This window comes from Eumetopias jubatus, unplaced genomic scaffold, assembly GCF_037043125.1.
Source record: "Eumetopias jubatus isolate StellerSeaLion01/CBP00866 unplaced genomic scaffold, mEumJub1_p1.0 scaffold_16, whole genome shotgun sequence".
Lineage (NCBI taxonomy): Eukaryota > Metazoa > Chordata > Mammalia > Carnivora > Otariidae > Eumetopias > Eumetopias jubatus.
Genome location: NW_028274822.1, coordinates 93,391,441 through 93,416,281, shown reverse-complemented (window position 1 = coordinate 93,416,281; position 24,841 = coordinate 93,391,441). Strand labels below are relative to the sequence as shown.

The 24,841-nt window shown below is 61.7% G+C and overlaps 1 protein-coding gene across 9 annotated transcripts in view; it reads right to left on the bottom strand.

The window, feature by feature from the left end:
• FBRSL1 (fibrosin like 1) overlaps window positions 1-24,841 on the bottom strand; it is an 80,771-nt gene that overhangs the window by 24,339 nt on the left and 31,591 nt on the right. For 7 of the 9 annotated variants that reach the window (XM_088019350.1, XM_088019343.1, XM_088019344.1 and 4 more), the window contains exons 4-5: window positions 24,620-24,655; window positions 7,288-7,317 (exon numbers count right to left, since the gene is read on the bottom strand). In XM_088019350.1, coding sequence (XP_087875476.1) covers window positions 7,288-7,317; window positions 24,620-24,655 — 66 coding nt within the window. Of the gene's footprint in view, window positions 1-7,287; window positions 7,318-20,863; window positions 21,135-24,619; window positions 24,656-24,841 lie in introns of those variants that run through there. The other 2 variants (XM_088019351.1, XM_088019345.1) reach the window with 2 other exon arrangements.

Here is a 24,841-nt window from a genome sequence, read left to right as displayed (position 1 = left end):
CACCTGCCCTGGAGGTAAGGACCACCCACCCACAAGCCTTCACCAGGCCTGGGAGCTTCCAGCCCAGCGAGGCCTAAGAGGTCTGCCGGGCAGGGGGGGTCTGAGGGTATGACCCCTCTGGGCACAGGGGGAGCAGCCCAACAGACGGACGGCCCCTCTGTAAGCCCCCCACCCCAGTCAGGCCTGGTACGACCTCCAGGGGGTGGGCATGGGGGCTGCTCAGCTAGCTCTGGAAGGGCCAAAGTGTGGTGGGCAGGAGGGACAGACAGCCCCCATCTGGGGTGTCACTGAGCTGGAAACGGGCAGTCAGTCCTGCCCTGCACGCAGGCCGTGTGACCCCAGCACCTCTGCTTCCTGCTGAACACAGCACCCCCCCCCCCACTTCCTGTCCCTGCAGAGCGTCGACATCTGCCCCGGCCGGCTCCAGCTGGGGCTGTGTGCACCCATGGAGGCAAGGCCATGGGAACACACTCTCGAGGGGGAGGGGGAGGCTGGCCCAGATCAGTGGGGCCCCGAGGTGCCCTGCGGCGACAGGATCCCAGCACCGGGGCCACCCATTGTCCTCTCCAGCCTGCCGTCCCCAGGCTCCGTTTCACTCAGGCTCCTGTGAGGTGAGTGTTGGTCACTTGCAGCCCAAAGCATCCTGGTCTCTCTCACCTCCCTCACCATGACCTGCTTCCTCTGGGCCCCTGGTCCTAGAAAGCACTGTCCACCGTGTGCCGTGGCCTGAGGCCCGGGCATTATCCCCTCGCCGCTACAGCAGAACAGTGGTCCCGACATCCATGTCCAAATCCTCAGAACCTGAGAATATGTCCATCACCCTAAGGGGCCCAGGGATTTTCAGTTATGCTGAAGGAGCTGGTGAGGAGGTGGTGAGCCTGGAGGGCCCCAGTGGACCCGATGTGACCATAAGCGTCCTTACAAGAGGGAAGAGGAAGGTCAGGGTCAGAGCCCAGGAAGCTGGAAAGGTTAGGGCTAGTGTTCTCCCTGGAGCCTCCCGAAGGAACCAGCGAGGCTGATACCTTGATTTGGGCCCCGTGACACCCATTTCAGACTCATGACCTCCAGAACTATAAAACTTGAACTGTTTTAAGCCACCGAGTTTGTGACAATTTATCACAGCAGGTGCTAATCCCAGCCCCCCACCCCTGTACCCCTCTGCTGGGATGCCACAGCCTGGGGAGCCTTGCTCAGCTACCACTCTGGAGGGTTATCTGGGGCCAGGTGAGCTGATGGTCCTCACTGGACCCACCTGCCATACCCAGTGCCTATCTGGACCCTTGGCATGCAACAGTCCGAGGCCCTGCCTTGGACAGACCCATGGGAAGACACCGTCTGGGCTCAGCAACCCTAGGCCAAAGCGCATGGCTCAGAGGGTGGCTGGCTTCATTGCCCCCACACGCCCACAAGGCTTTCCCTGCACCTGGCCTGTACCCCTCTAAGGAGCTCCCTGCACCATTGTCCCCACAACAACTGACCTGCAGAGGCAGGCTATCGGGTGAGGGGACAAGAGAGCCCCCCACAGACTTCTGAGCAGGTGTTCCCAGGAGTGGGTCCAGGAGAGACACGTGGGGGAAGCCCACTGAGCAGGGAGTTCCTGCAGGGATCGGGTGCAGGGCACATCCTCAGAAGGCCCCAGCCTCCTAGGACACACACTGGGCGCTGCCCTGGCATCAGCCCTCCTTGACCCCGGATCCTACATGGTCCAGCAACTGAAGGGTTACTGGCTGGAGGGCAGGGAGCTCCAGCCCTGGGCTGCCGTGTGGTCTGCTGTGCCCTCTCCTCGCAGGTCACAGGGATCTAGGAGGTGGACCTCTCATTTCAGAGAGAAAACAGGTGCGGGGAGGACCCCAGTCAGGCATCAGGGAGCCTGGGCCCGAGTGTGTATCCACTGTAGGCAGGGCACGGACAGGGCAAGGATGGCCCAGGGAGGAGCGACTGCCCACTCACCTTTCAAGCAGCCCCAAACCTGCTTCCTAGGGTCCAGATGCTCACCCCAGTGCCTGGCGTTCTCACCTCCACCCCAGACCACAGGCCCCCCAGGACCCCCATTTAGCAGAGAGGAAAGTGAAGCCCAGAGGGTATGGGCTGGCCATGGAAGTGTGCTGGTGCCCACGAGGGACCCCAGCCCCTCCTGGCTGGCCAGCTGCCTGCCGGCCCCGTTCCTGTTCCTGCTGCTTGGGAGCCGGCAGAGGCCCAGTGCTGGGGGTTCGTCCTCACAGGGGATCTGACAGACGGGCCAGCCAGACCCACATCCCTTGAGAGAGCGCAGTGGCCACAGGCAGCGAGCAGGAGGACTAGCCCACCAGCCACCTGGTCGGGCCACTGGGGCAGACGGCAGCCAATCCAGGCCCAGGAGGCTGCCTAACGAGCCCCACACAATCTTTCCCCCCATATTTTCCCAATAAAAAAGCAGTTAGACACCAACCACAGCCTCGCGGAGGGGCCATCTGGCTGCCTGGCTCCCAAGCCTACTGGCAGCGTGGATGCCTTCCCCACCAGCAGCCGGTGCCCAGGGCAGGGCTGGGGGGTGGGCGGGCCAGGCTGGGGGGCTTGCAGAGCCAGCATGGGGCGCCCACGGGGTGGAGCCTGCTCTTTCATGAGGGGCGGTGACAGAGGTCTTCCTGTCTGTCTGTCTGTCTGCACACCGGCCTCCGGGGCGGCTGCAGGGTAGACAGAGACTCTGCTGGTCTCCGTGTGCCCATGTCTTGGATGTGGACCGTCCCCAGTGTGTCAGAGCCCAAAGCCAGTGGGCGAGGGGTGGGTGGGCTGGCGAGAGCCTACAGACGCTGCAGGTGCATCTGACCTCAGACCCTAGCAGGTCTGGGAGGAGCGCACTGGCTGGAAGAGGGGGCCTGGGTCTTCCTGCTGCCCTGTCCGGGGGGAGGCCTCCCTGGGGACGGCCTGCCTGCCACAATTTCCCCAGCGCCCAGACCCAGGGCCCTGAGCTGCCCAACCTGCACGTCCAGCTGCCTCACCACAGGCCCAGAGCAGCCCTGCTGTCTCCAGCCCACTGCGCAGCCAGGAGCGGGGCAAGGGGAGCTCCTTCCACCTCTGTGTAGCACACGGTGCCCCCGGGCTGAGTGAGGGTCTGGGAGACACCCTGTGGCCAGGCCCCAGGGGAGGGCGTGCTGCAGGGGGACGGGCCCCAGGGGAGGGTGTGCTGTGGGGGGATGGGCCCCAGGGGAGGGTGTGCTGCGGGGGGACGGTGGCCGGGCCCCAGGGGAGGGCGTGCTGCAGGGAGACGGGCCCCAGGGGAGGGCGTGCTGCGGGGGGGACGGGCCCCAGGGGAGGGCGTGCTGCAGGGAGACGGGCCCCAGGGGAGGGTGTGCTGCGGGGGGATGCCTCTTTCTCCCATTCCCATGTTTTTTCAGCTCTATAAAATCAGGGCTTTTGCCATCCTGCAAATGCTTGGAGACACGTGGCCTTCCTCCCCTGAGCAGCTCCTTCTGGAAGGGGCAAAAGACCTCACCTGGCTGTGTCCCTGGAGAAAGGTGGTGAGGAGCTGCAGAGGGCAGAGGCTCCTGGGGGGGGGGGGCCGGCCCATGGCAGGTCAGTTGGACTGGGGTGGGGGAGGACAGGAAGGGTGGCGGCTCTGGATGAGCGGGCACTGCACCCCTTGGAGAGGCACCTGCTTCCTGATGGGCTGGGAGGAAGGCCTGGAACCCAGCCTGGCTAGAGGGAGGCAGCAGAACTCAGGTCTCTCTTGCTGTCCAACCTCACATGGTGTGTAATTAGCGTCCCCATGCAGCCCGGAGGGACAGGGACCTCTTGGGATAGCGGTTCCCCACTGCACTTGGAACAAACCTGAGCTTCCTGCTATGGTTTACATAATGTGGCCTCTCTGAACGCATGCTCTCTCCCTCTGCTCTGGCCCCCACGGGACATTTTGCACCAACATTCTCCCTGGCTCGCCGCACAGGTGATCACTCATTCTGCATGATCAGTGGTGTGGGGAGGTGAGATGCAGATGAGGTGGCTGGTGCTACAGCTGCCTTCATGGACCAAGGGGGTGAGGGAGGCAGCTATATACCAAGGACGGCCAAGCAGAGACAGGAGCCTGATGACCACACACAGGCCATGCCAGCCTGGAGGGCCCACACCTAGGCTTCTAGGTGAGAAATACAAACCCTCTATTAAGCCACTGCTAACTCCAGTTTCCACTACAGCAGTCAAATGCAGGTTCTAACCAATGCGAGGCCGTGTGGGAGAGAGCTGGTGTCTGTGCCTTGGAAGGCAGGACTGAGGGCTGGGAGTTGACTGTGCAGGCAGGATGGGTCTCTGCATCTGGCGCAGGCAGACTTGTGAGCCTATGAGCAGAGAGGTTATGTGTGCCCAGATGAGAGGCACAGAGGGCCGGGGGGAGGGGGCAGCCCAGGCAGCCACGTAGAGCCTGGTGAGGCACCATGACCCAGCCAGTGCTGACCAGGCACGACCCATCCGTGGTGGTTGGCAAATTATCCGGCAGGGAGCCCTTGCCCCAGGCAGCCTCTCCGGGAAGCCCTGACACCTCCCCACAATCACGCAGCTTTGGGGCTCAGGCCGAGTGCCAACCTGGCCAGCCCATGCTGACCCATGGTCAGTTGCATGGGGTCTCAGCCTGGCCTCTGGCCTCCATCCCAAGCTGCCCAGAGATACACCCCAGTGTTGCAGAAGACCCAGGTACTCCTGGGAGGGCAAACCTGGGTGACCAGGGAGGAAGCCTATGCCCTTTCCTGGCTCTCCAGCCCAGGGGCTTTCTGGAGCACCATCCGGCTCTATCCACCCACAAACAGGAGCCGCCTGTGGCTTACTCACTCCGTATTAACTGACTCAGAGCTCACTGTGGCTCAGAAGACGTGTCTCCATCTCCCATGGAACAGGTGGGGACACTGGGGCATGGAGGCGATTCTGCTTTCTCCTCTGACCCTGGCCTCATTGAAGCTGGGGATTGGGGGGGCCTGGCCTCCCACCTGCCCTGCGATGGAGCTGGGCCACCCCATCACCCGTGTAGGCCACTCACTGTGGCCACGGCCGGGGCCCAGCACACAGGTGTGGGGGAAGGCTGACTCTGGCCACAGCCTTCCTTCCCAGGATCCACAGTCACAAGCCCCAGTGGCAGCCTGAAGGGGGGGGCTGGGCCAAGTGGCTGCACCTGGCACAGCAGAGGAGTGAGCCCCAACAGAGACCCTAGCCAGTCCCTCCAGTCAGGGGGCTCTGCGACTCAGACTCTGGCCCTCCTAAGTCTCCAGGGCAGGGGCTCTTCCCTTGGGCTGCACAAGGAATTGCCAGAAAAAAACCAGAATCATGAGTTCGAGACCCTGCCCTGCACCCATCCAGACTGAGCTCTGCTGCTCACACCCTCCCAACTGCACCTGCTCCCCCTTGTCCCTCGGCTGGGCTGGGCGGGGCCCCAAGCGTTGCTCAGGACTGGCCTGTGGGCTCCCCGCTCAGCGTGAGTGCAGAGGAGGCCATGGCTACAGCCCCTGCTAGCCCCTGGTGGTGGCCTGCCACCTGGTCCAGGGCATCAATGGCCGTGCCAGAAGTGACCTCTCGTTCCTGGGGCACAGTCAGAGCTGCACCCTGCTGCCTGCCCTTTCCGTGCCCCCGTCTCTACCACCCAGAGTCCCCACTCTGATAGCAGGGGTGGCCTCAGAGGTAGAGGGACAAAAAGACCAGGGCCAGCAATGAGCAAGGGGCCAGGCTGCGCTGGGCCCCAGAGGCCCCTGGAGGGCTGGGGTCAACCCTTTGGCTGCCCGAGAGAAGGGGGGAGCAGGTTCTGGGTGCGGCGCGACCTGGCGGCTGAGTCAGGACTCTGACACCCGGAAGGAACCCGCTTGCGGGTAGCAGCCTGGTTTCTTCTGTGGAAGATAGGCCAGGGGCCCTGGATGGGGCAGCCAGCGGTCTCAGGCCTCAGAAACCCCTCCTCTGAACCCCACTCAGAGCACCCTGTCTTCAGAGAGCGCTTCCTGCAAGGTGGTGTCAGATAAAGGAGGTGCCGGAGGCGAGGTGTCAGCTCAGCACCTTCCTGAGGCCCTTCATCTAATTCATTAGAGAGACTGAGGAACGACCACTCTGCACAGGTGCCTGGGTGGGGGGGCTGAGCTGCTCTGCCCCAGGACCCAGACAGCAGTTCATTCCCAGCTGCCCGCCCTCCAGCCACCTTCCCCAAATGGTCCAGACCCCGCTAAAGACCCCAGGCAGGACTTCTGGGCCAGCTCGCCTTGCACACCGGGGGCTCCTCACCCATCCACACCACTGCTCTCCCCACCACGGATGACTCCCGGCCCTTCCTGCCCCCCCCCCCCCCCAGGCTCCGAGGCTGATCACCCGGACTCCGGGCATCCTCCGCAACCCTGTCTTTCCATGCTTGCTCATATACGTCTGCCGAGAGGGGCCGTCCGCCTGTCCACACCTTGGACAACACCTGCCCAACGCAGGCCAGGACACAGCAGGTGAGCAAGAAGCACGGTCATGCATGCACAGACCTCCCGATGGCACTTCGCTCCGTTTCACAAAACTGGCCTAGAAGCCAGTGTGCAGCGGACCCGCCTCCAGACGAGCATGGGGGAACATGCTGTCCTCTGGCCTGGACACTCGGCACCTCCCCTCGGCATGCTCATCGCCTGCAGCCTCACCACCAGCTACCACCCTTTCCAGCTACGCGGGTCCCATATCCCAGAGGACTCTGGGGGCCAGCTGTGTGAGCTCGGGTAGGCTCCTCTTTTGGGGTCCCTGGATATGTCGGGGGGGTCACAGTTCCTGCCTCCCCCGGGGCCTCAGGACAAGCAGAGAGTGAGTGCCAGGCCTGGGCCTGGCCGTCTCACTCTGCCGCTTCTCAGGGTCTTCGCCCCTGCTGCAGTTCGCCTCCACGAAGCTCAGCACACAGTAGGTGCCCCACAGTCAGCTGCTGGGCTGTGAGCTCGGGGCGGCCTCTTCCCTGCTCCCCACAGGACACACAGGGGCCAGCAGATGACCAGGACCAAGGGCCCCAAGGAGGCCTGTGCTGCGGTTTTTCCTGAGCTGAACCCTCCAAGTGCATAAATCCTGAGTTAACGGGAACTGCTGAAAAGGAGGGTAATTAGGAGGAGCTAACACATTGCTGCTATTAGCGGAAGTCGGTTCTCTGGTGATGTTCACGGCCCCAGCCTGGAAAGTGGGGGGCTTACCGAGAGTATGGCCCCGCTCTGCCCACAGTGCCCCCCATCCCAGGGAGCCCTGGCGGAGACGGGGCCTGGACATGTGGGGAGGCCACCTGTCCTGCAGCCCCGTAGGTGGGGGTCTCGGGAGGAGGTGTGGGGGGCTTACCTTGTCGTCCCCTTCACTCTCGCTGTCACACTGCAGGGGAGAGAGAGGAGAGTCAGCGCCCCATCGCACCCCGTGGCAGGGCAGGGGTTGTGGGAGGGGCCTCGCGGGTGAGAGGGCCTTGGGGGGCCTGGGAGGGATCTGGAGTTTGGAGTGCCAGCGAGGCGCTCGGTGAAGGGCTCTGGGGGCGGGCCAGGCAGAGGTGAGGCAAAGAAGCATGCTCAGCCAGGCAGGTGCATCCGCCCCAGGACAGGCACCGGGGCCCAGAGCGAGCCATGAAGCCTGCCTCCTCACCCCAGGCTACGCTAGGGGCAGCGTCACCCCGTCTTGGGACAGCTGCTACCCTGTGACCCCCTCAGGCCTTCTCCCACATGCGACTCTCCAGGCGGGGGTCCAGGTGACAGGTGAGGAGCTCGCACTCCTGGGCGGTGGGCACTGATGGGGGCCCAGGGTAGGATCAAGGATGCCCTCTGGGCAGGGACATGGAAGCCCAGCCTCAGCAGCCCCAGCTCTACTGAAGGGGCAGAGGGGGGCTTGGATCCCTTGGACAGACGAGGGGGTCAGCCCAGGCCTGTGGCCACAGGCACTGCCTACAGGGAGGGTCGCCTCGCGTGCCCCTGCAGCCTGGGTATAAGCCACTTGACGTGCTTGCTCAGCTGGTTAGAGAAAGGTTGGTAATCGTGCAAACAAATCTTTGTTTTCCATCTTCAGTAGGCAGAGCTTTAAAAAGAAAAGACTGCTTTTCTAGAAACCACGGCAATTTTCCCCTAAAAGAATATAAAGAAAAATAATCCCTTCCTAGGAACCACAATTACAACATGTCGTGTCAAATGAATTCTGCCGCTGAAAATAAATCTCCTGGGCCACATGTGAGGGTGACAGGCCCCCGTCAGCTGTGCACCTTGCTGTCTGTGTGGTGTCCTCCAGTTGGTCAGCGCAGGGAGGGGGTGCTCTGCCCTTGGCGCCCCAGGGGGAGGGATGGGGTGCACTTGATGGCAAAGTTCACAGGGTTGTCCAGATGGGCCCCGTGCTTTACCAGCCACCCACTGCAGCTGGGAGTGACCCTGGGGGATGGGCATGTGTGGGGGGGTTCTTCTGAGGCTAAAAGCGTCCCACCCCCAAAGCCCTGCAGACCCCCTGCAGGGCCTGGACAGAGACCTCCAGGGTTGTGTCCCTGCACAGATGGCAGAAGGGATGCATGGGCCCAGTGCCCCGGCTGCACAGTGACAAGAAGCCAGGTCAGTCCTTCACGAGCAGCTCTGGGGGCCAGGGAGAGGGCAGAGTGGCTAAAATGCAGGAGGAGGTGCACCCCGAGGCAAGGAGGGGAGTGTGCAAGACGCGACTGGAGAGGTGAGGGGCTGGGACACACCGGAACACAGGCAGTGTCATCATCCTGCGGAGCTGGGACTGCACTCTGGCACGCCGGGGGCTCAGTGCTGGCAGAGAAGGGCTGGGGGCCGGGGGGTTGTGGCCCATGGGGGCCAAGAGCCCTTCTGACTAGGCTGCTGCTGGAGCTGCCAGAGGCCCCCAGCCGGGCCTCTTCCTGCTCGATTAGCAGCACTGAGCCCTTGCCTTGGAAACCACAGTCCCATCAAACCGCCAGGAGGGTTGGGCCTTGTGTGTGCACGCGGCAGGACTGCAGCTTGGGCGCCTGGAACCCCCCAGGCTGGGCTGTTTCACACCTCTCCCCACAGCTTTTGGTGTCACAGCGAGAGCTTAATGACCCGACACTCAAGGAGGGGTGAGAGTGCTTTCCAGTGAGCGTGCATGGATCCTATAATTAACCAAACAGCACATCCTTGTCAGCCAGCACAGGCCACGTCGTAAATGAATTCACGTTATTAAGTCCTACTGAATTAATGTTTAACTGCAATAGAGTCGGAACTGAATGAGGCAATTAATCAGGGCAAGGAGGGAAAAAGAGCCACGTCTGTCTTGCAGGAGTTGCTTGAGCGAGGTGACCTTCATGGAGTCGAGCTGGGCTGGGTGGCCCTGGTGGGTGTAACCCTGGTGTGTGGGGGTGCTCCAAGCAGGGAGCCCATGGGGCAGAGGACAGGCTCTAGGCCCCGAGGGGATGTGCTAGCTATGGTGGGGAGGCTAAAACGTGGCCAACTGGAGCAGACGTCCACCAGGATGCTGTGCTGCTACCCACATCAGGCAGTCCTGGGCAAGCCCCTTGACCACTCCATGCCTCAGTTTACGCTTCTGTAAAACACAGACAACAACTTGTCTACAGGGTTGTTGTGCAGCTTCAATGAGTGAATAATATATGCAAAGCACTAGGACAGTGCTGGGTATGTACTCAGCATAATATATATCATGGTGATCACTCCATCACCATCGCTGCCACCATCACCATCCTCACCATCACCACCATCCTCACCATCACCATCATCACCATCCTCACCATCACCACCATCCTCACCATCACCATCATCACCATCCTCACCATCACCATCATCACCATCACCGCCATCCTCACCATCACCATGATCACCATGATCACCAGCACCATCCTCACCATCCTCACCACCACCATCATCATCACCATCATCCTCACCACAATCCTCATCATCACCATCATCATCCTCACCACCATCACCACCACCATCATCATCACCATCACCATCATCCTCACCATCATCACCATCACCATCATCACCATCATCACCACCATCACCACCATCACCATCATCATCATCACCACCATCATCACCATCATCACCATCACCACCATCATCATCATCATCACCATCACCATCATCATCATCATCACCATCATCATCACCATCCTCACCATCATCATCACCATCATCATCACATCACCATAATCATCACCATCATCATCACTACTATCATCACCATCATGACCACCATCACCACCATCATCATCATCACCATCACCATCATCATCATCATCACCATCATCATCACCATCCTCACCATCACATCACCATCATCATCACATCACCATAATCATCACCATCATCATCACTACTATCATCACCATCATGACCACCATCACCACCATCATCATCTTCACCATCATTACATCTCAGCCTCTTCCCTTAGATCACCTGAACAACTCTTGGAGGCATCTAGACCCCCACAGGGTCTAGACACAGACACCTCTCACTGACAGTGCCCTGCTCCCCCAGGAGCACCTGCACAGGAGGTCTGGGGAACTTGGCCTCCATCCCTGGGCCTCTTCCAGAAACCTGGGCAGCCACTTGCTTGGGTGGGGGCAGCTTGTCACCCTCCAGAATTGGGAGACACAAATCAACACAGTCACTGAGCAGCAACAGAAATGGACCTTTTTCTTCTCTCAGTGTGAACGTTAATTACTGCTTCACAGTGGAGTTTAGTGGAGGTTGCCTGTCTCCCATTTCTCTAACAAAGGCATGAAAAATTCTTGGGCAGGGAGACCTTGACACTGAGTCCACTTCTCCCATCAGATGCTCTAGCACCTGGGCCTGGGCCTGGCTCGGAGGTGCCCATGGAGAGTGGGGAGAGAGGCAGGGAGCAGGGACAGGGTCCCTCCTGCTCACTGTGGGGGCCCCCTCATGCCATGGAGACAGAGAGGGCTTAGAGACTGCCCTCGGCCCTGCCGTGGAGAAAGATACTGAAAGCCACCCCTAGCTCTGCTTCTGCCTCCCCCCAGCTTCCCACTCAGGTGACCGCTCGATCCAGGGGTCAGAGAGGGTTGAGGGGTGGTACATGGCCTGGTGCTCTGGCCTTGGGCCAGGTTTCTGCTCTTGCTGCAGCACACGGTCTGGGATGCTACCTACAGAGGTCCTGCTTACAGAACTGCCCAGGGACCAAGGAGGACCTGACTTCTCACCAGCTTGAGACTCACTCTTGAAGGGCACTGCTGCCTGCAAAGGCCCGAGCAGCTGCAAACCAAAAAAAATCAGCAGGGTCCATGTGTGGGTGGAAGGCCATGGAACATTCTATGCAACCCACTTGAGCGTGGGGGCAGAAAGGTCTGAGCAGCTAGAGTCAGTGCTGAGTCCACACTCTGGGCTGCCTTGGGGACACCCAGGGAATTTCAGGAGGCACAAATCCTTGATGTGGGCTGTCTTCATTGGGCTTGTTCTCATGACTCGTGCCTGTGCATGCAAACCCAGCTGGCCTGTCGTGTATGTGCATGTTCTGAGACATGTCAAGGTGTGCTCTGAGGCCTGTCTCATGTGAGCACCTGGGCATCCTGCCCAATGGGTACTCTACCCCAGGGTGTCCTGCCAAGTGTCCCAATGTGCACATGGCATGTGTGCACCCAGGTGACCTAACACAGGGCCACTTGTCCTTAAGCATGTGGCCGAGGAGCACTGGCCATGCTCAAAGGACACGTCTGTGCTTCCCGTGGCCCCTTGTGGGTCCCATCAGCTCCAGCTTAGTAAACATTCTGCTCATTGGTGCTGCCTTGGAAGAACTTTGGGGAACAGAGTGGCTGCCTTGCCTGCCGACATGGGTATCCGTCTGCCTCCAGAGAGAAGGGCACAAGGTGCTCACCTTCTATCCTGCTGCAAACGCTCCACTGGGATGTACAACACCTGCCCCATTAAGCAATTCAGCTAAAGAAGGAGCTGTGAACAGACTGTAGGAGGCCCAGGCTGGGAGCCACCTCCCATCACCTATGGTCTGGAGTCGGGGTGAAAAGGCCATTTTTCATCCTTGTTGGCACACCCCAGCCACGTACGTGAGCGCCACAGATGTTGGGCAGTGATGCGGGACCTCATGGGCAGGGGTGCCAGGAGCAGGGTGGGGGCTGCGGTCTGGTCTGTGCCTGGGGCGGCCATGGGATCAGCTGGGTGACTGTGTCTGAAGCGCTGGGCCACGGCTGCAAGGGCGGGGTGCACCGCACAGAGGGGAGCCGTGCCTGCCAGCGCTCACCAGGGTATTAGCCTACTTCACAGACAAGAAAGTAGAGGCCTGGGGCGCCTGGGCAGCTCAGTCGGTGAAGCGTCTGCCTTCAGCTCAGGTCATGATCCCAGGGTCCTGGGATCGAGCCCCACATTAGGTTCCCTGCTCAGTGGGGAGTCTGCTTCTCCCTCTGCTTGTGCTCTCTCTCTCAAAATGAATACATTAAAAAAAAAAAAAGTAGAGACCCAGAAGTTAAAGGGATTTGCTGGCAGCAACATGGTGCACAGGCAGGAGCCAAGCCCTAGAACCTGGGGTTCGGGTGTGCCCAGCAACAACCCTGGCACTACAGGGCAGGCGGGAGAGGGGAGCCACACATCCCACTGGCAGGAGGCCTGGGACCCTGTGGGGGGTGGGGCTGATGGTGCATTGGCTCACTGGGGCCGCTTCTGTACAACTCAGGCCCCACCACAGACCCATCTGCTTATGGATGGGGAAACTGAGGCACGGTAGTTGGGAGCCCACCTAGGTGAATGGGTGTGTGGGCTCTGGCACCCGCAGTCTCAATCTGGCCCTTCTGATCAGGGCCCCATGCCAGGGACTCCCTCAGGGCAGCTGGGACAGGGCTGGGGCTCCAGGATCACCCTGCAAAGGTGTGGCCCCAGGCCACACTGGCCCAGAAAGTCACAGCGAGCCTGATTAATTACGCACGGTAGCTGGATGGGGACCCTGAAAACCCTATTCTTGTTTACTCAGCTAATTCGCTTTTTATGAGTGCTTAGGCTTTAAAGCAAAACAAAGCACTAATTACCCAATTAACGAGCAATTAAGTTACTGCAGCCTAATAGCCCAAGTGCGGACGGCCTCCACGGACTGATGGTGAGTGAGACCCACTTAGAGATGCACAGCTGGAGCCGAGCAGGCGCATTTCGGGGGGAGGCAGAGCCACATTACCTGTCACGGGGCGGGGGCAGCAAGGGCAGATGGGGCCAGTACCTGCCCTCACCAGCGTGCTTCCCCCAGAGCAGCCCAGAGAGGCCGTACCACTCGCCTGCCCAGCCCCATGGCCCCTCATGTTCCCACCCCGAGTGTCTGCATCTTGGGTAAAATGGGGAGCTCAGGGTGGCCGCCCACCTGGAGACCTCTGCGTGGGCAGTGGTTTGGAGCCCTGAGAGAGCCTTGTAGAGGCCACCTTACAGAGACAAGGATGGTCCTGCAGCTGGGCAGTGGGCTTTTTGGGGCCCTGAGAGATGAGTGGGTTAGGGTACCTGCGTCCTGCTGCCAGGCCACCTCCTGCATTTTGAGAGCAGTCTCTGAGGGAAGTCCATGGTGCCAAAGCGTGGGGCCTGGTGGCCCTGAGCCCCAAGTCTGCGCTGGGGCTGCGAACATTGCAGCTTATGAGTGACCAGTGGCATGATGCCACATCAGAGGGCAGAGTCTGGGGCACAGAGTGTTGGGCAGACCCAGTAACTGACTGGTCAGAGGGGAAGCCAGCTGGAAAGAAGCCACCCCTCTAACTCTCCAAATCTCAAGACGACTGGAACAGAACTCTGATCCTTCCACTGCCTGGCCCATGTGACCTGCCTTGCTGCCCCCGGACAGAATGCATAGATGGAGGGAAGGATGCATGAATGACGTGGCCTGGTGCACACGGTGCGCAGACGAAGATGGCAGGGAGTGAACGCGTGGACGGACAGACGGATGGAGGGTTGACTCGGGCTCTGACCACTGATGTCTGAACTGCCCTATCCTGCTCCCGATGCGGGGTCTCACGGGGGCGGCACTTCCAAGGGAATTCTGGGTTTCACAGTGAGGGCCATCCCACAGCACCACCGTGAAAAACACAGGTGACTTTTAATATTCTCTGGCTGCGGTTACCTAAGATACCAAGGAGAACTGGGCACTGCTTTGTGGGATAACTTGTCCGAATTGGCCTATCAGGGAACTCGGACACCCCACGGCCGCCCACGGCAACAGCAGGCGTGGAGGACACCCCGCCTGGACAGATGGAGGACTGGCCCCCTGGCTGCTGGCTGTGCGTGGACCACAGCTGGGGCAGCCCTGTCCTTCTTGGGAGTCCGAGCCCCAACAGGGGCCCCGACAGGCTGCCCCTGCACCCCCACACACCCTGCTGTGACCCTCTATTCCCACCAGCAGCTCCTGGCCACACAGCAGGCCTCCCCCTACCTGCACGATGCACACGCCCGCACCCTCACGCAGACGCACACACAGGCTCCTGCCCCCACACACGTGGTCCTGTTCCTGGGCCGGTATGAACGCCAACCCCCCAGGGGCGCTCAGTGGCACCCCTGGACCCTAGCCCGATGGCCCCTCCACGTTCTCTCCCCTCCCTGCTCCACCCACTCTGTGCACTTTTGCTCTGACAGGCCACACATTTATCCATCCCTCCTATTTTCCACCTGCCCTTCCTTCCATGGCCCCCACGAGAGTGGGGATTTCTGGGTTTTCTTCAATCCTCTGACCTCAGCGCCGGGAGCTACCCCTCACCTGCAGTAGGTGCTCAGTAAATACTCGGAGACCGCAAATGGCCACTACATGACGCTCCTGAGCTCGGAGGCCCCGATGGCTCCTTCTGAGCCATCCCAGCCCCACCCGAGCCTCAAGGGGGCAGGCGGGGGCCCTCCGCTCCCGCCTCAGGGGCCGCACTGGGCCCTTGGTGCATGGACGGCAGGTCAGACATCAAGCCCACGCTCCCTTTTTCTCAGTAGCGGCTCTCCCACCAGCCCTTGCTGGGCCAGAATAATTAACGAGCCCATGTCAGAGAATGAATAAAAGATGGCCCACAGCCCTGCCGCACGCGGCTGACCTTTCGCGGAGTCGACTGTATTAATATATTCTCATGTTGTCAGACTCAAAGCGCTAACTGCCTTATGAATTATTTATCAACACAAAAAGTCTTAACCAGAACAGTGTTAACAGTAATTCCTAACCTTCTGTGCCCCAGCAGCCCTGCGTGTTCCACATAATTGAATTTCAGCTTCCGACTGGCACCCGGCCTGCCCTCCCTCCAGCACGTGGGCCACTGCCGTCAGGGCTCCTTGGGGCTTGTCCAGAGAGGCTGTGTTCAGCCTCTGGGGACAGGGCTGTGGCCTGGTCACCTGGCGGGACGGGAGTCCTTGGCTCAGAACTACATGCCCTGGGCACGGGTGGAGCAACACAGGGTCCAGGCAAGAAGGCAGAGCCTGCCGGGGACCTCAGCTGGAGGCCTGCCTTCGGAACGGGGAAAGGACGGCCAGGGGCTGGCAAACGCGGGAAGCCCGGTGCCCTCCCGCTAAAGGGATGGCAGGGGCTGCCCACGCCTCAGGCCAGGCGGGGAGGGAGGGCTGTGGGGGCAGCGCGGGGGTGAGGGCGGGCAGGGCTGCAGGCTGGCTCCGTCTGGGGGCTCCAGGGGAGGACCCAGCAAGATGAGGGGGCTATGGTGGCCCCCAGAGCCCCTCCTGGAGTCCACGCTCTGTGCGGGCCCAGTCAAGAGGATACTGCGGGGTGACCATGCTGTCCGAGGCTCAGCCTCATGCCGCCCCAGCCAAATGTCCCCAAGGGATCCCAGGGGATGCCACGGAGACACAGTTCCCTAGAGCTGAGTCCACAAAGCAGTGACAGGACACAAGACAATGAGGAGGCAGCCCTCAGCGCTCTTCCCTGTGGAGTGGGTGACGGGAGGGACCCTGTGCGCTGGAGGCTTCAGGGACGGGGCGCAAGGGGGCATCTGGGTGGCTTCTCCTGGCAGTCCCTGCAAAGTGACCGAGGCGGGCCCAAATCCGTGGCCCACCCACGCGCCTGACCCCACGCCTGCCCGGTTGGGGGTGTTCTCCTGCCACGTGCTCCGTGCCAGCAGTGGGCTGAATTCTCTTTTATGGGCCTGTGGCCAGTCTGAAACAAAATAATGGGGGGAGGGAGATTTTAAAGATGGGTGGATGCCACGGAGACGAACTGGTTTCTCATGAACATAGGCTCTCCTGCCCCTAAATCCAAGCCTTGCTCAGAGGGCAGCACAAGAAATGGAACACACCTGAGTGACCCCCGAGGCATGGAACTCCAGCTGGAGGAGGGTGCACCGACATACCAGATGCCTCCCAGAACCCAGGCCCCCTCTTGTTGACAGCGCCCCAAGACTCCCATGGAGTGACCTGCCCAGAGAAGTGCCAATGGGCTGGATGTGTTTGGGCTGCTGGGACAAGCCTTTCCTGAAGCCCACCTCCCTTTCAGCCCTGGGAGCTGGCTGGGCCCCTCACCCTCCATGTGGCCCCTTCCTCCCTCCACTCAGTCCTGACCTGAAATCTGCCCTTGGCCTGACGTCCCCTGTCAGCTCCTCTCTGGCCACAGGGCACACTCACTCCCAGCAACCCCCATCCTGGCAGCCAACGCTCTGAAAGCACCTGCCGCTGAAGGGTCTGTTATCTCCCACCGTCCACCCGCTAGGGCAGGGACCCCAAGATGTGCTCTGCTTGCACCCCCAGTGGATGGGGCCCTCCTGCGGCCCACCTCCCTTTCAGCCCTGGGAGCTGGCTGGGCCCCTCACCCTCCATGTGGCCCCTTCCTCCCTCCACTCAGTCCTGACCTGAAATCTGCCCTTGGCCTGACGTCCCCTGTCAGCTCCTCTCTGGCCACAGGGCACACTCACTCCCAGCAACCCCCATCCTGGCAGCCAACGCTCTGAAAGCACCTGCCGCTGAAGGGTCTGTTATCTCCCACCGTCCACCCGCTAGGGCAGGGACCCCAAGATGTGCTCTGCTTGCACCCCCAGTGGATGGGGCCCTCCTGCGGCGGGTCACGGCATTGTCACAGACACGTGGCGCTCCACAGTGCTGTGCACTCTGGGGGGGACCGGGACACGGGCGGTGTAGGAACAGCAAACACGTGGGATGCTCCTTCCCTCTCTCTGTGCTCCAGCCGTCTTGCGGAGAAAACTGAGGCCCCCAGCCCCACGGCAGCCTCACACTCCTCCCCTACACCTGAGACCCCTGCCCGACCTTGCCCAGCTGTCTCCCCCAAAGGGAGGACTGTGAGCGGGGCGACGGGGGCAGGTGGCATCTGGCTCCCCACCCCTGCCCCCGATCCCGCACCCGGGAGCCACTGACCTCTGCAGGTAGCTCTGACACCTGTCCTGTGCAGCAGAGTGTGGTCCCGGCCACCCCGCTGGGCCAGGTGCAGACCCTTCCCTGCCCAAGGCCCTGGGTCCCAGGGCTGGGAGGGGCCGGCGGCTGTCCCGGTCTGTGCTGCCCCTGAGCTGTGACCTGTGGGGCTCCGGGATGCCTGCCGCTCCAGCACACATGCAGCACTGCTCCGAGGGTGGGGAGGGGGCGGCACACCAGCAGGGTGCAGCAAGAGGCCAGTGGGGCCGCCATCCAGGGCCACAGCCGCTCCCCACCTCCAGCGCCTGGCAGGACCACGGGGTCGGGGGGAGCGTTTCTCTGATCCGCACCCTGGGAGGGGAAGGGCACGTGACCCTGGTGCGCCTGGGGCCCACCCCGCCCTGGCCAGGCTGACCTCCGTCTGGGACCAGCAGAGCAAGGGGGACAAAGACCAGGCTCCCTGCAGAGAACAGCCCGGAAGACGAGGTTCGGGAAAGTGCCCCCGGGACTGCCCGGGGACCTGCAGACACGCGCCAGCAGAGCCTGCTGGTCCAGAGCATCAACCCGAGACGGGGCACCCTCCCCTGGAGAGCAGCACGCCTCCCCTCCACCCCTCCACACCGGCACGCCTCCCCTCCACCCCTCCACCCCTCCACCCCTCCACACCGGCACGCCTCCCCTCCACCCCTCCACACCGGCACGCCTCCCCTCCACCCCTCCACACCGGCACGCCTCCCCTCCACCCCTCCACACCGGCACGCCTCCCCTCCACCCCTCCACACCGGCAGGCCTCCCCTCTACCCCTCCACACTGGAACCCCTCCCCTCTACCCCCCTCAATACCAGCACCCCCTCCTGAACACCGGCACCCCTCCCCCTCGACACCCGCCTACACCAGCACCCCCTCTGCCTGGTGTATCTTTCTCCTCAGCACTTGCCACCAGCTAAAGCACGGGGTAGGTCAGGTCACCTGTTTATCTTTCCATTCTCTGCTCTGTCCTGCTCTACCTGGGGGTGCACAGCAATTCACTGCCCTGCCCCGTTTCTGGAAGAACCTGCAACCTAGCTGCTGAGAGTCGGGCCTGCAGCAGGGCCCACAGGAAGGAAGCTCAGGAGCAGGGGCCCCTCAGGCCACACCCCTCCCGGTGCCACATCTACCGAGTGAGCATTAAAGGGCCAGCCCAGCTCTGCTAGGCCACACCCTTGTCTGTCTCCACATCGGGGTTGGCTTCCCTGCAGATACACTCTTGGATGTACCCGAGGGCCGTGTGTACAACCCTACAACCAGCCCGAGGAGGTGGCGTGGGCTGACACCCCTGAGCCCAGCCACAGCCGAAGTGCTGGGGGACAGGGACCCAGGGCTCCTTACCAACCCCAGGGAAGGACTTCTGTGTCCTACCAGCTAGACAGATGTGGGCCACGGCTGCACCCCAGGGCCCTAGGAGGTGGGCTGAGTGAAGGGTGGGTGCAGGGGCGGGTGGACGGGGGATCTTCTGACAAGAGCCAGGCCAGGCTGGGGCACAGGTCAGGACACTGTGCTCAGGACACACCCCACCGCCCTCTGAGCGGTGGCACTTCCCCTGCAGCTGGCTTAAGGACTGCCTCCGTGCTCAGAGGTCGTAAGGAGAGTGCAGCTCCCCGACTGCAGGGGGAGGCTGACTGGCTTTTATTGCTTTTGTACAAATTATGGCCGCTCAGAAGTGGCCCAAGGAGCAGGGTAATGGATGTCATAAACCTGCCTCGTAAAGACAGAGCCTGCTCCGGGGTCTGCCAGCGCTGACTGGGTCAGTGGAGGCCTGTGCTGTTCAGGGGGGCGGCTGGGGACCGTGAGTGCAGGGCCATTCCTGGGGAGCCAACAGGTCTCAGGACAGCGAGGGGCACCCCAGGCACCTCCCCGCCCCCCCCAGGGGAAGTACGGCTGGCCAGGGTTTCACTGCATGTGCCCACCCACCCTCCTGCCATCTAACACCTCAGTGGGACCCGAGTGCACCCCCATCTCATATTGCACCCCCCATCTTTAACCATAGAGGTCCCTGGCTCAAGGGCCAAACCTGCCAAGTGGTCTGCACGTACCCATCCCGTTACCTCAGGGAGAAGGCAGGCTGCACCCTCCTGCCAGGAGTGGGAAAGCAGGTGCAGAGCCAGGAGCTACCATCCCCAGTAGGAAGGGGTGGCCCAAGGCCCCCCGGCTGCATGTGTGCTCAGGTGTACGAGCCTGCTGTGCCCCTCGTCCCACGGGTAAGGGGCTCCGTGTGGTGGGGTGTACCCCACAGCAGCCTTTGCCCATCTCACAAAGTGTGGGCACCCTCCTGCAGAGAAAAGGGGCCTCAGCCCTGCCCTGTAAGTCCAGGTGGGTCTGGTGACGAGAGGATGTGGGAGCCACACCACCAATGCTTCCTCCTGGCTCTTGCCCTCGGGACCCTGGGTACGGCCCCCGTGCTGTGAGGAGGCCCAACCAGCCCATATGCAGGGACCACACAGGGACGCCCACATCAGGGGAACGGAGGCCCAGGCACAGGAGTGAAGGAACCTTCCATAACCGTTACCCAGGCTGTGGGTTTCCCTAGATGCCGGGGTGTGTCAGCACAGGGCCCTGCTGCCCAGGCACTGTGGTGCGGGGGACAGGCAGGGGTACCCTGCTGGCCACAGCAGCCTCCCTCCATGGCCCTGTGGCAGGCACCCCCGCCACACCCCGTACACTGTGCCTCCCTGCAGCCTGGCCTTGCCCCTCCCTACCACCTGGTCGCCATGGCCCTCACCGCCTCCAACTAGGAGCGGTTCTCATTGGTTTTATTCACTATCTTCCCCACGGCGAGGCTGGTGGGGCAGGGACACTGGCCATTCGGGTCAGCAAACACTTGGGGAAGGGAGGAGGGCGGTCCGAGGAAGGGAGGGGACCTGCAGACTGGCCTGCCTGCTCCTGGTCTCAGCTAGGCCCCTCAGTGGGCACCTGCGGTGCGTTCTCTGACCCCTGAGCCTCAGTGTCCTCACCTAGAGGTTGGGGGTCATTGCCAGGGTGACAATGTCCACATGGAGGGCCTGAGGCCTCCCGGGCTCACTGCAGGTGCTGGCCAATGGCATCGCTGCTGTTCTGCTTCTGCTCCTGTCCACAGCCCAGAGCCTCTGTGAGCACAGCCCCTTCCAGAACACTCCGTGCACCACACCCAGCTGGCCTCCCGGCCCCAGCAGGCAGCCAGATCCTCATTTCCCTTTAATGAAGGAACCCCCAAGCCCTGCTTCGGGGGGAGATGGGTCATCACATCCCCAGTTCCCAGCAGTTGGAGAAAATGACTTTCCAACTGATTTCATGGCACTAAGGAACATGTGATGCGTGCTGGGGAGGCTGCACCAAGCTTTTGGGACAAGCTGTCCAGGATGAGCAATAATTGGGGATTTGCTGGGGATAAACCTCAAAGAGTCAAACCCCTTTAAGTACGGTCTATAAAGCAGGTCAGATGGCAACTTCCCGGGTCGCCTGTGCAGGGGCGCTACTGGGGACAGACATGAGCCCTGCCGAGCCTGAGGCCCCACTTACAGACACACACAAGCAAGGCCCCAGGACACACTTGCACCCCGCGTGCGAAGCAGCGGGTCACACACAGGCACCATGCCGCACCCATCACTTACGTGCAGATACACACCCTTCCAGATGGACATGCAGATGGCCCAGAAAGAAACACAGGACACCGGTAGGCGCAGGTGTGCACAGCCTACCACAGCCACATGGAGACACAGGGGCCCCGGCACACACTCTGCTCCCACAGAGCCACCCACGAGCTGCACACAGGGCAGGTGCAGGCGGAAGCCACATGGCCTACCCACTGGAACATGCAGGCACATGCCCGTATGTGCACACATGCACACACACACAGGCCTCAGCCTCAGTGTGCATGCTCAAGTGGCCGAGGGTCCCATGGGTGAAGGCCCGGATTTAGAGGCAGGGTCGTAGCCCCCTCTGCCCAGTCCAGCTGGCCCAGCCCTGACGCCACTAGTGGGCAGTCTGGCAGCCGCAGACAGCCCTGGGGGCCCAGTGAACACAAGAGATCCGGGCGCTGAGCTCACAGTGCTTTCCAGGCCTGGGCCTAGCCACCCACCTGCCCGCACCCTGCCTGCTCCTACTGGACGAGGGTCACCTGGGTTGGTTCTGGCTCCTGCAGTGCCAGAGGCACCTCTGTTTCTGGGAGGGCCGGGCCAACCACCTGTATCCTGCAGCGCCCACCGGCACACACCAGTGACCAGCACACACACCTGCTCATGTCAGGGCCTAATGCACACACACCTGCTCATGCCAGGGACTAGCACACACACCTGCTCATGCCAGGGACCAGCAACGCACCTGCTCATGCCAGGGCCTAATGCACACACACCTGCAATGCCAGGGCCTAATGTACACACACCTGCTCATGCCAGGGCCTAATGCACACACACCTGCTCATGCCAGGGCCTAATGCACACAACCTGCTCATGCCAGGGACCAGCACACACACCTGCACATGCCAGGGCCTAATGCACACACACCTGCTCATGCCAGGGCCTAATGCACACACACCTGCTCATGCCAGGGACCAACACACACATCTGCAATGCCAGGGCCTAATGCACACACACCTGCTCATGCCAGCAACCAGCATACACACCTGCACATGCCAGGACCTAATGCACACATACCTGCTCATGCCAGGGACTAGCACACACACCTGCTCATGCCAGGGCCTCATGCACACACACCTGCTCATGGCAGAGACCAGCACACACACCTGCTTATGCTAGGGACCAGCACACACACCTGCACATGCCAGGGCCTAATGCACACACACCTGCTCATGCCAGGGTCTAAGGCACACACACCTGCTCATGCCAGGGACCAGCAACACACCTGCTCATGCCAGGGCTTAATGCACACACACCTGCTCATGCCAGGGACCAGCACACACACCTGCTCATGCCAGCGACCAGCATACACACCTGCACATGCCAGGGCCTAATGCACACATACCTGCTCATGCCAGGGACTAGCACACACACCTGCTCATGCCAGGGCCTCATGCACACACACCTGCTCATGCCAGGGCCTAATGCACACACACCTGCTCATGCCAGAGACCAGCACACACATCTGCTCATGCTAGGGACCAGCACACACACCTGCACATGCCAGGGCCTAATGCACACACACCTGCTCATGCCAGGGCCTAAGGCACACACACCTGCTCATGCCAGGGACCAGCACACACACCTGCTCATGCCAGGGCCTAATGCACACACACCTGCTCATGCCAGGGACCAGCACACACACCTGCTCATGCCAGGGCCTAATGCACACAACCTGCTCATGCCAGGGACCAGCACACACACCTGCACATGCCAGGGCCTCATACACACACACCTGCTCATGCCAGGGCCTCATACACACACACCTGCTCATGCCAGGGCCTAATGTACACACATCTGCTGCCAGGGACCCCAGCACACACACCTGCTCATGCTAGGGACCAGCACACACACCTGCACATGCCAGGGCCTAATGCACACACACCTGCTCATGCCAGGGACCAGCACACACCCCTGCACATGCCAGGGCCTAATGCACACACACCTGCTCATGCCAGGGACTAGCACATACACCTGCTCTGCCAGGGCCTAATGCACACCCACCTGCTCATGCCAGGGACCAGCACACACACCTGCACATGCCAGGGCCTAATGCACACACACCTGCTCATGCCAGGGACCAGCACACACACCTGCACATGCCAGGGCCTAATGCACACACACCTGCTCATGCCAGGGACGAGCACACACACCTGCTCATGCCAGCACCTGGTGTGCACACATAGGAACCCCCATGGCCCTAGCAGTAAGCTGGGCCTGTCCTTGCCACCACCTGTCACTCCCGTGAAGCGGCCATGGGGGATTAAGTTGCAAGTAGCTGGCACATTAATTATGGGTTCTTCAGGAAACATTCAAAGGAGCTCTTTGGGGAGAAGACCACGAATAACACACGCAGTTTGGAAGCAGAAGGGCTGCCCAGTGGCTCTGGCAAGGAGGCTCGGGGCAGGGACACCCCAGCTGCCCAGGGGCTCTCAGACATGGAAGGAGGCTCCAAATCGGGCATCCCTGAGCCTGGCCCCTCTGGGACCCTCAGGCTGGCTTACCTCACCCCTTACCTCACCCACTGGTAGGGGTCTTGGCCCCTCACTCTCCCTGATCCTGACCTGCATCACACAGCATGTTATCGCCAGCCACTTCCCACACTGGCAGGTCTGCCTGCTCTGTCCCCAGCTGGAGCCCAGTGCTGGCACAGCTCCTGGCCAGAGTGTGGCTCCATCCAGGAGTGGCTGAGATGCTGAGACTGCCCGGGCGGTGGGAGGAAGGGGCAGTGCAGGGCCGCCACCCATGGCTGTGACCGGGGACCCGAGGAGGGCAGGGCTCCCCTAGGGAGACACCCCTCCGGCGTCACACCACCCAGAAGTGTACAGCCCACCAGGTGCAACACTGGAAAACACGGCACCTGACCCACCTGACCCTGAGGTCGGGGCGGCTGGGGAGGCCCAGGGCTGCAGGGTGTCCCTGCTACACAGAAAATCAGCGGGTTAATTACACACCCTATAAAAAAGCTGATGTGAGTTAGGGAAGCAGCCCTGCAGGCCTGGCACTGTGGAGCTCGCAGTAAATCAGGGGCTGTGGTGGTCGGGGGCGGGATGAGGTGGGCGGGGCCCAGGCTCCGCCCTCCAATGAGCCAAAAAACGGCTGTAAATCTGCAGAAATGGCTTTTATGTAGCTCTGGGTTTTATGGTGTCATTAACGTCCCTCCTGATGCTTAAGGGGCAATGAAATGAAGTCCTGAGGAAAGGGTAGGGGCTGCTCCCCTGGGGCTGGGGCAGGGGGAGGGGCAGGAAGCAGGGACAGGGGCTGGGGTTGGGGCTGGGGCGGGAGGTAAGGGTAGGGAGGTGGCCCCCACAGAGCTGGACTCCTCAGGCCCAGGCAAGCCAGCCACCTCCTGCCCCCGGGCCCAGGGGCCTCATGCCTGAGTCCAGGCTGAGTATGGAGCATGGCATGGGAGTGTCAAGTCCCTGGGGGGCGGCTGCTCCGTGCCTGGGGCCCTTCACTCCGAGTGCCTCCTGGCAGGACCCAGAGGCAGAGCGTCTCCCCCACCCCTAGTCCTCAGGAAGTCAGGGAATGAGGGTCAGCTGGTCTCTCCCAGGGCAGGACCCTGAGCATGTGTGATGCTCCCTCCGAATTCCCCGCCAGTTTGGGCCCCCTTCCCAGCCCCGCTGCACCCTGAGGTGTCTGGCCCCGGGGAGGCATTCAGGACGGCTGGGGGCTGCAGAGGTGTGGGGCATGCATGGGTCCAGCCAGCAGAGGAGGGGACGGCAGACTTACCGAGTAGCCTCTGCCCGAGACGGCCTGCGTAGAACTCTGCGGGGAAGGAAGCATAGGGAGGAGGGTCATGGCTCCCGATGGTGGCCCCTCCTCTGAGGACCGCCCCTTGGCCCAGGACCTGAGCCTCCTTCAGAACCCCTGTTCCTGGGTGCTGATGGCTGACGGGCCACTCCCGGGGCGGGGGGCGGGGCATGACAGAAGCCGCAGGGGAGGGCACAGCAG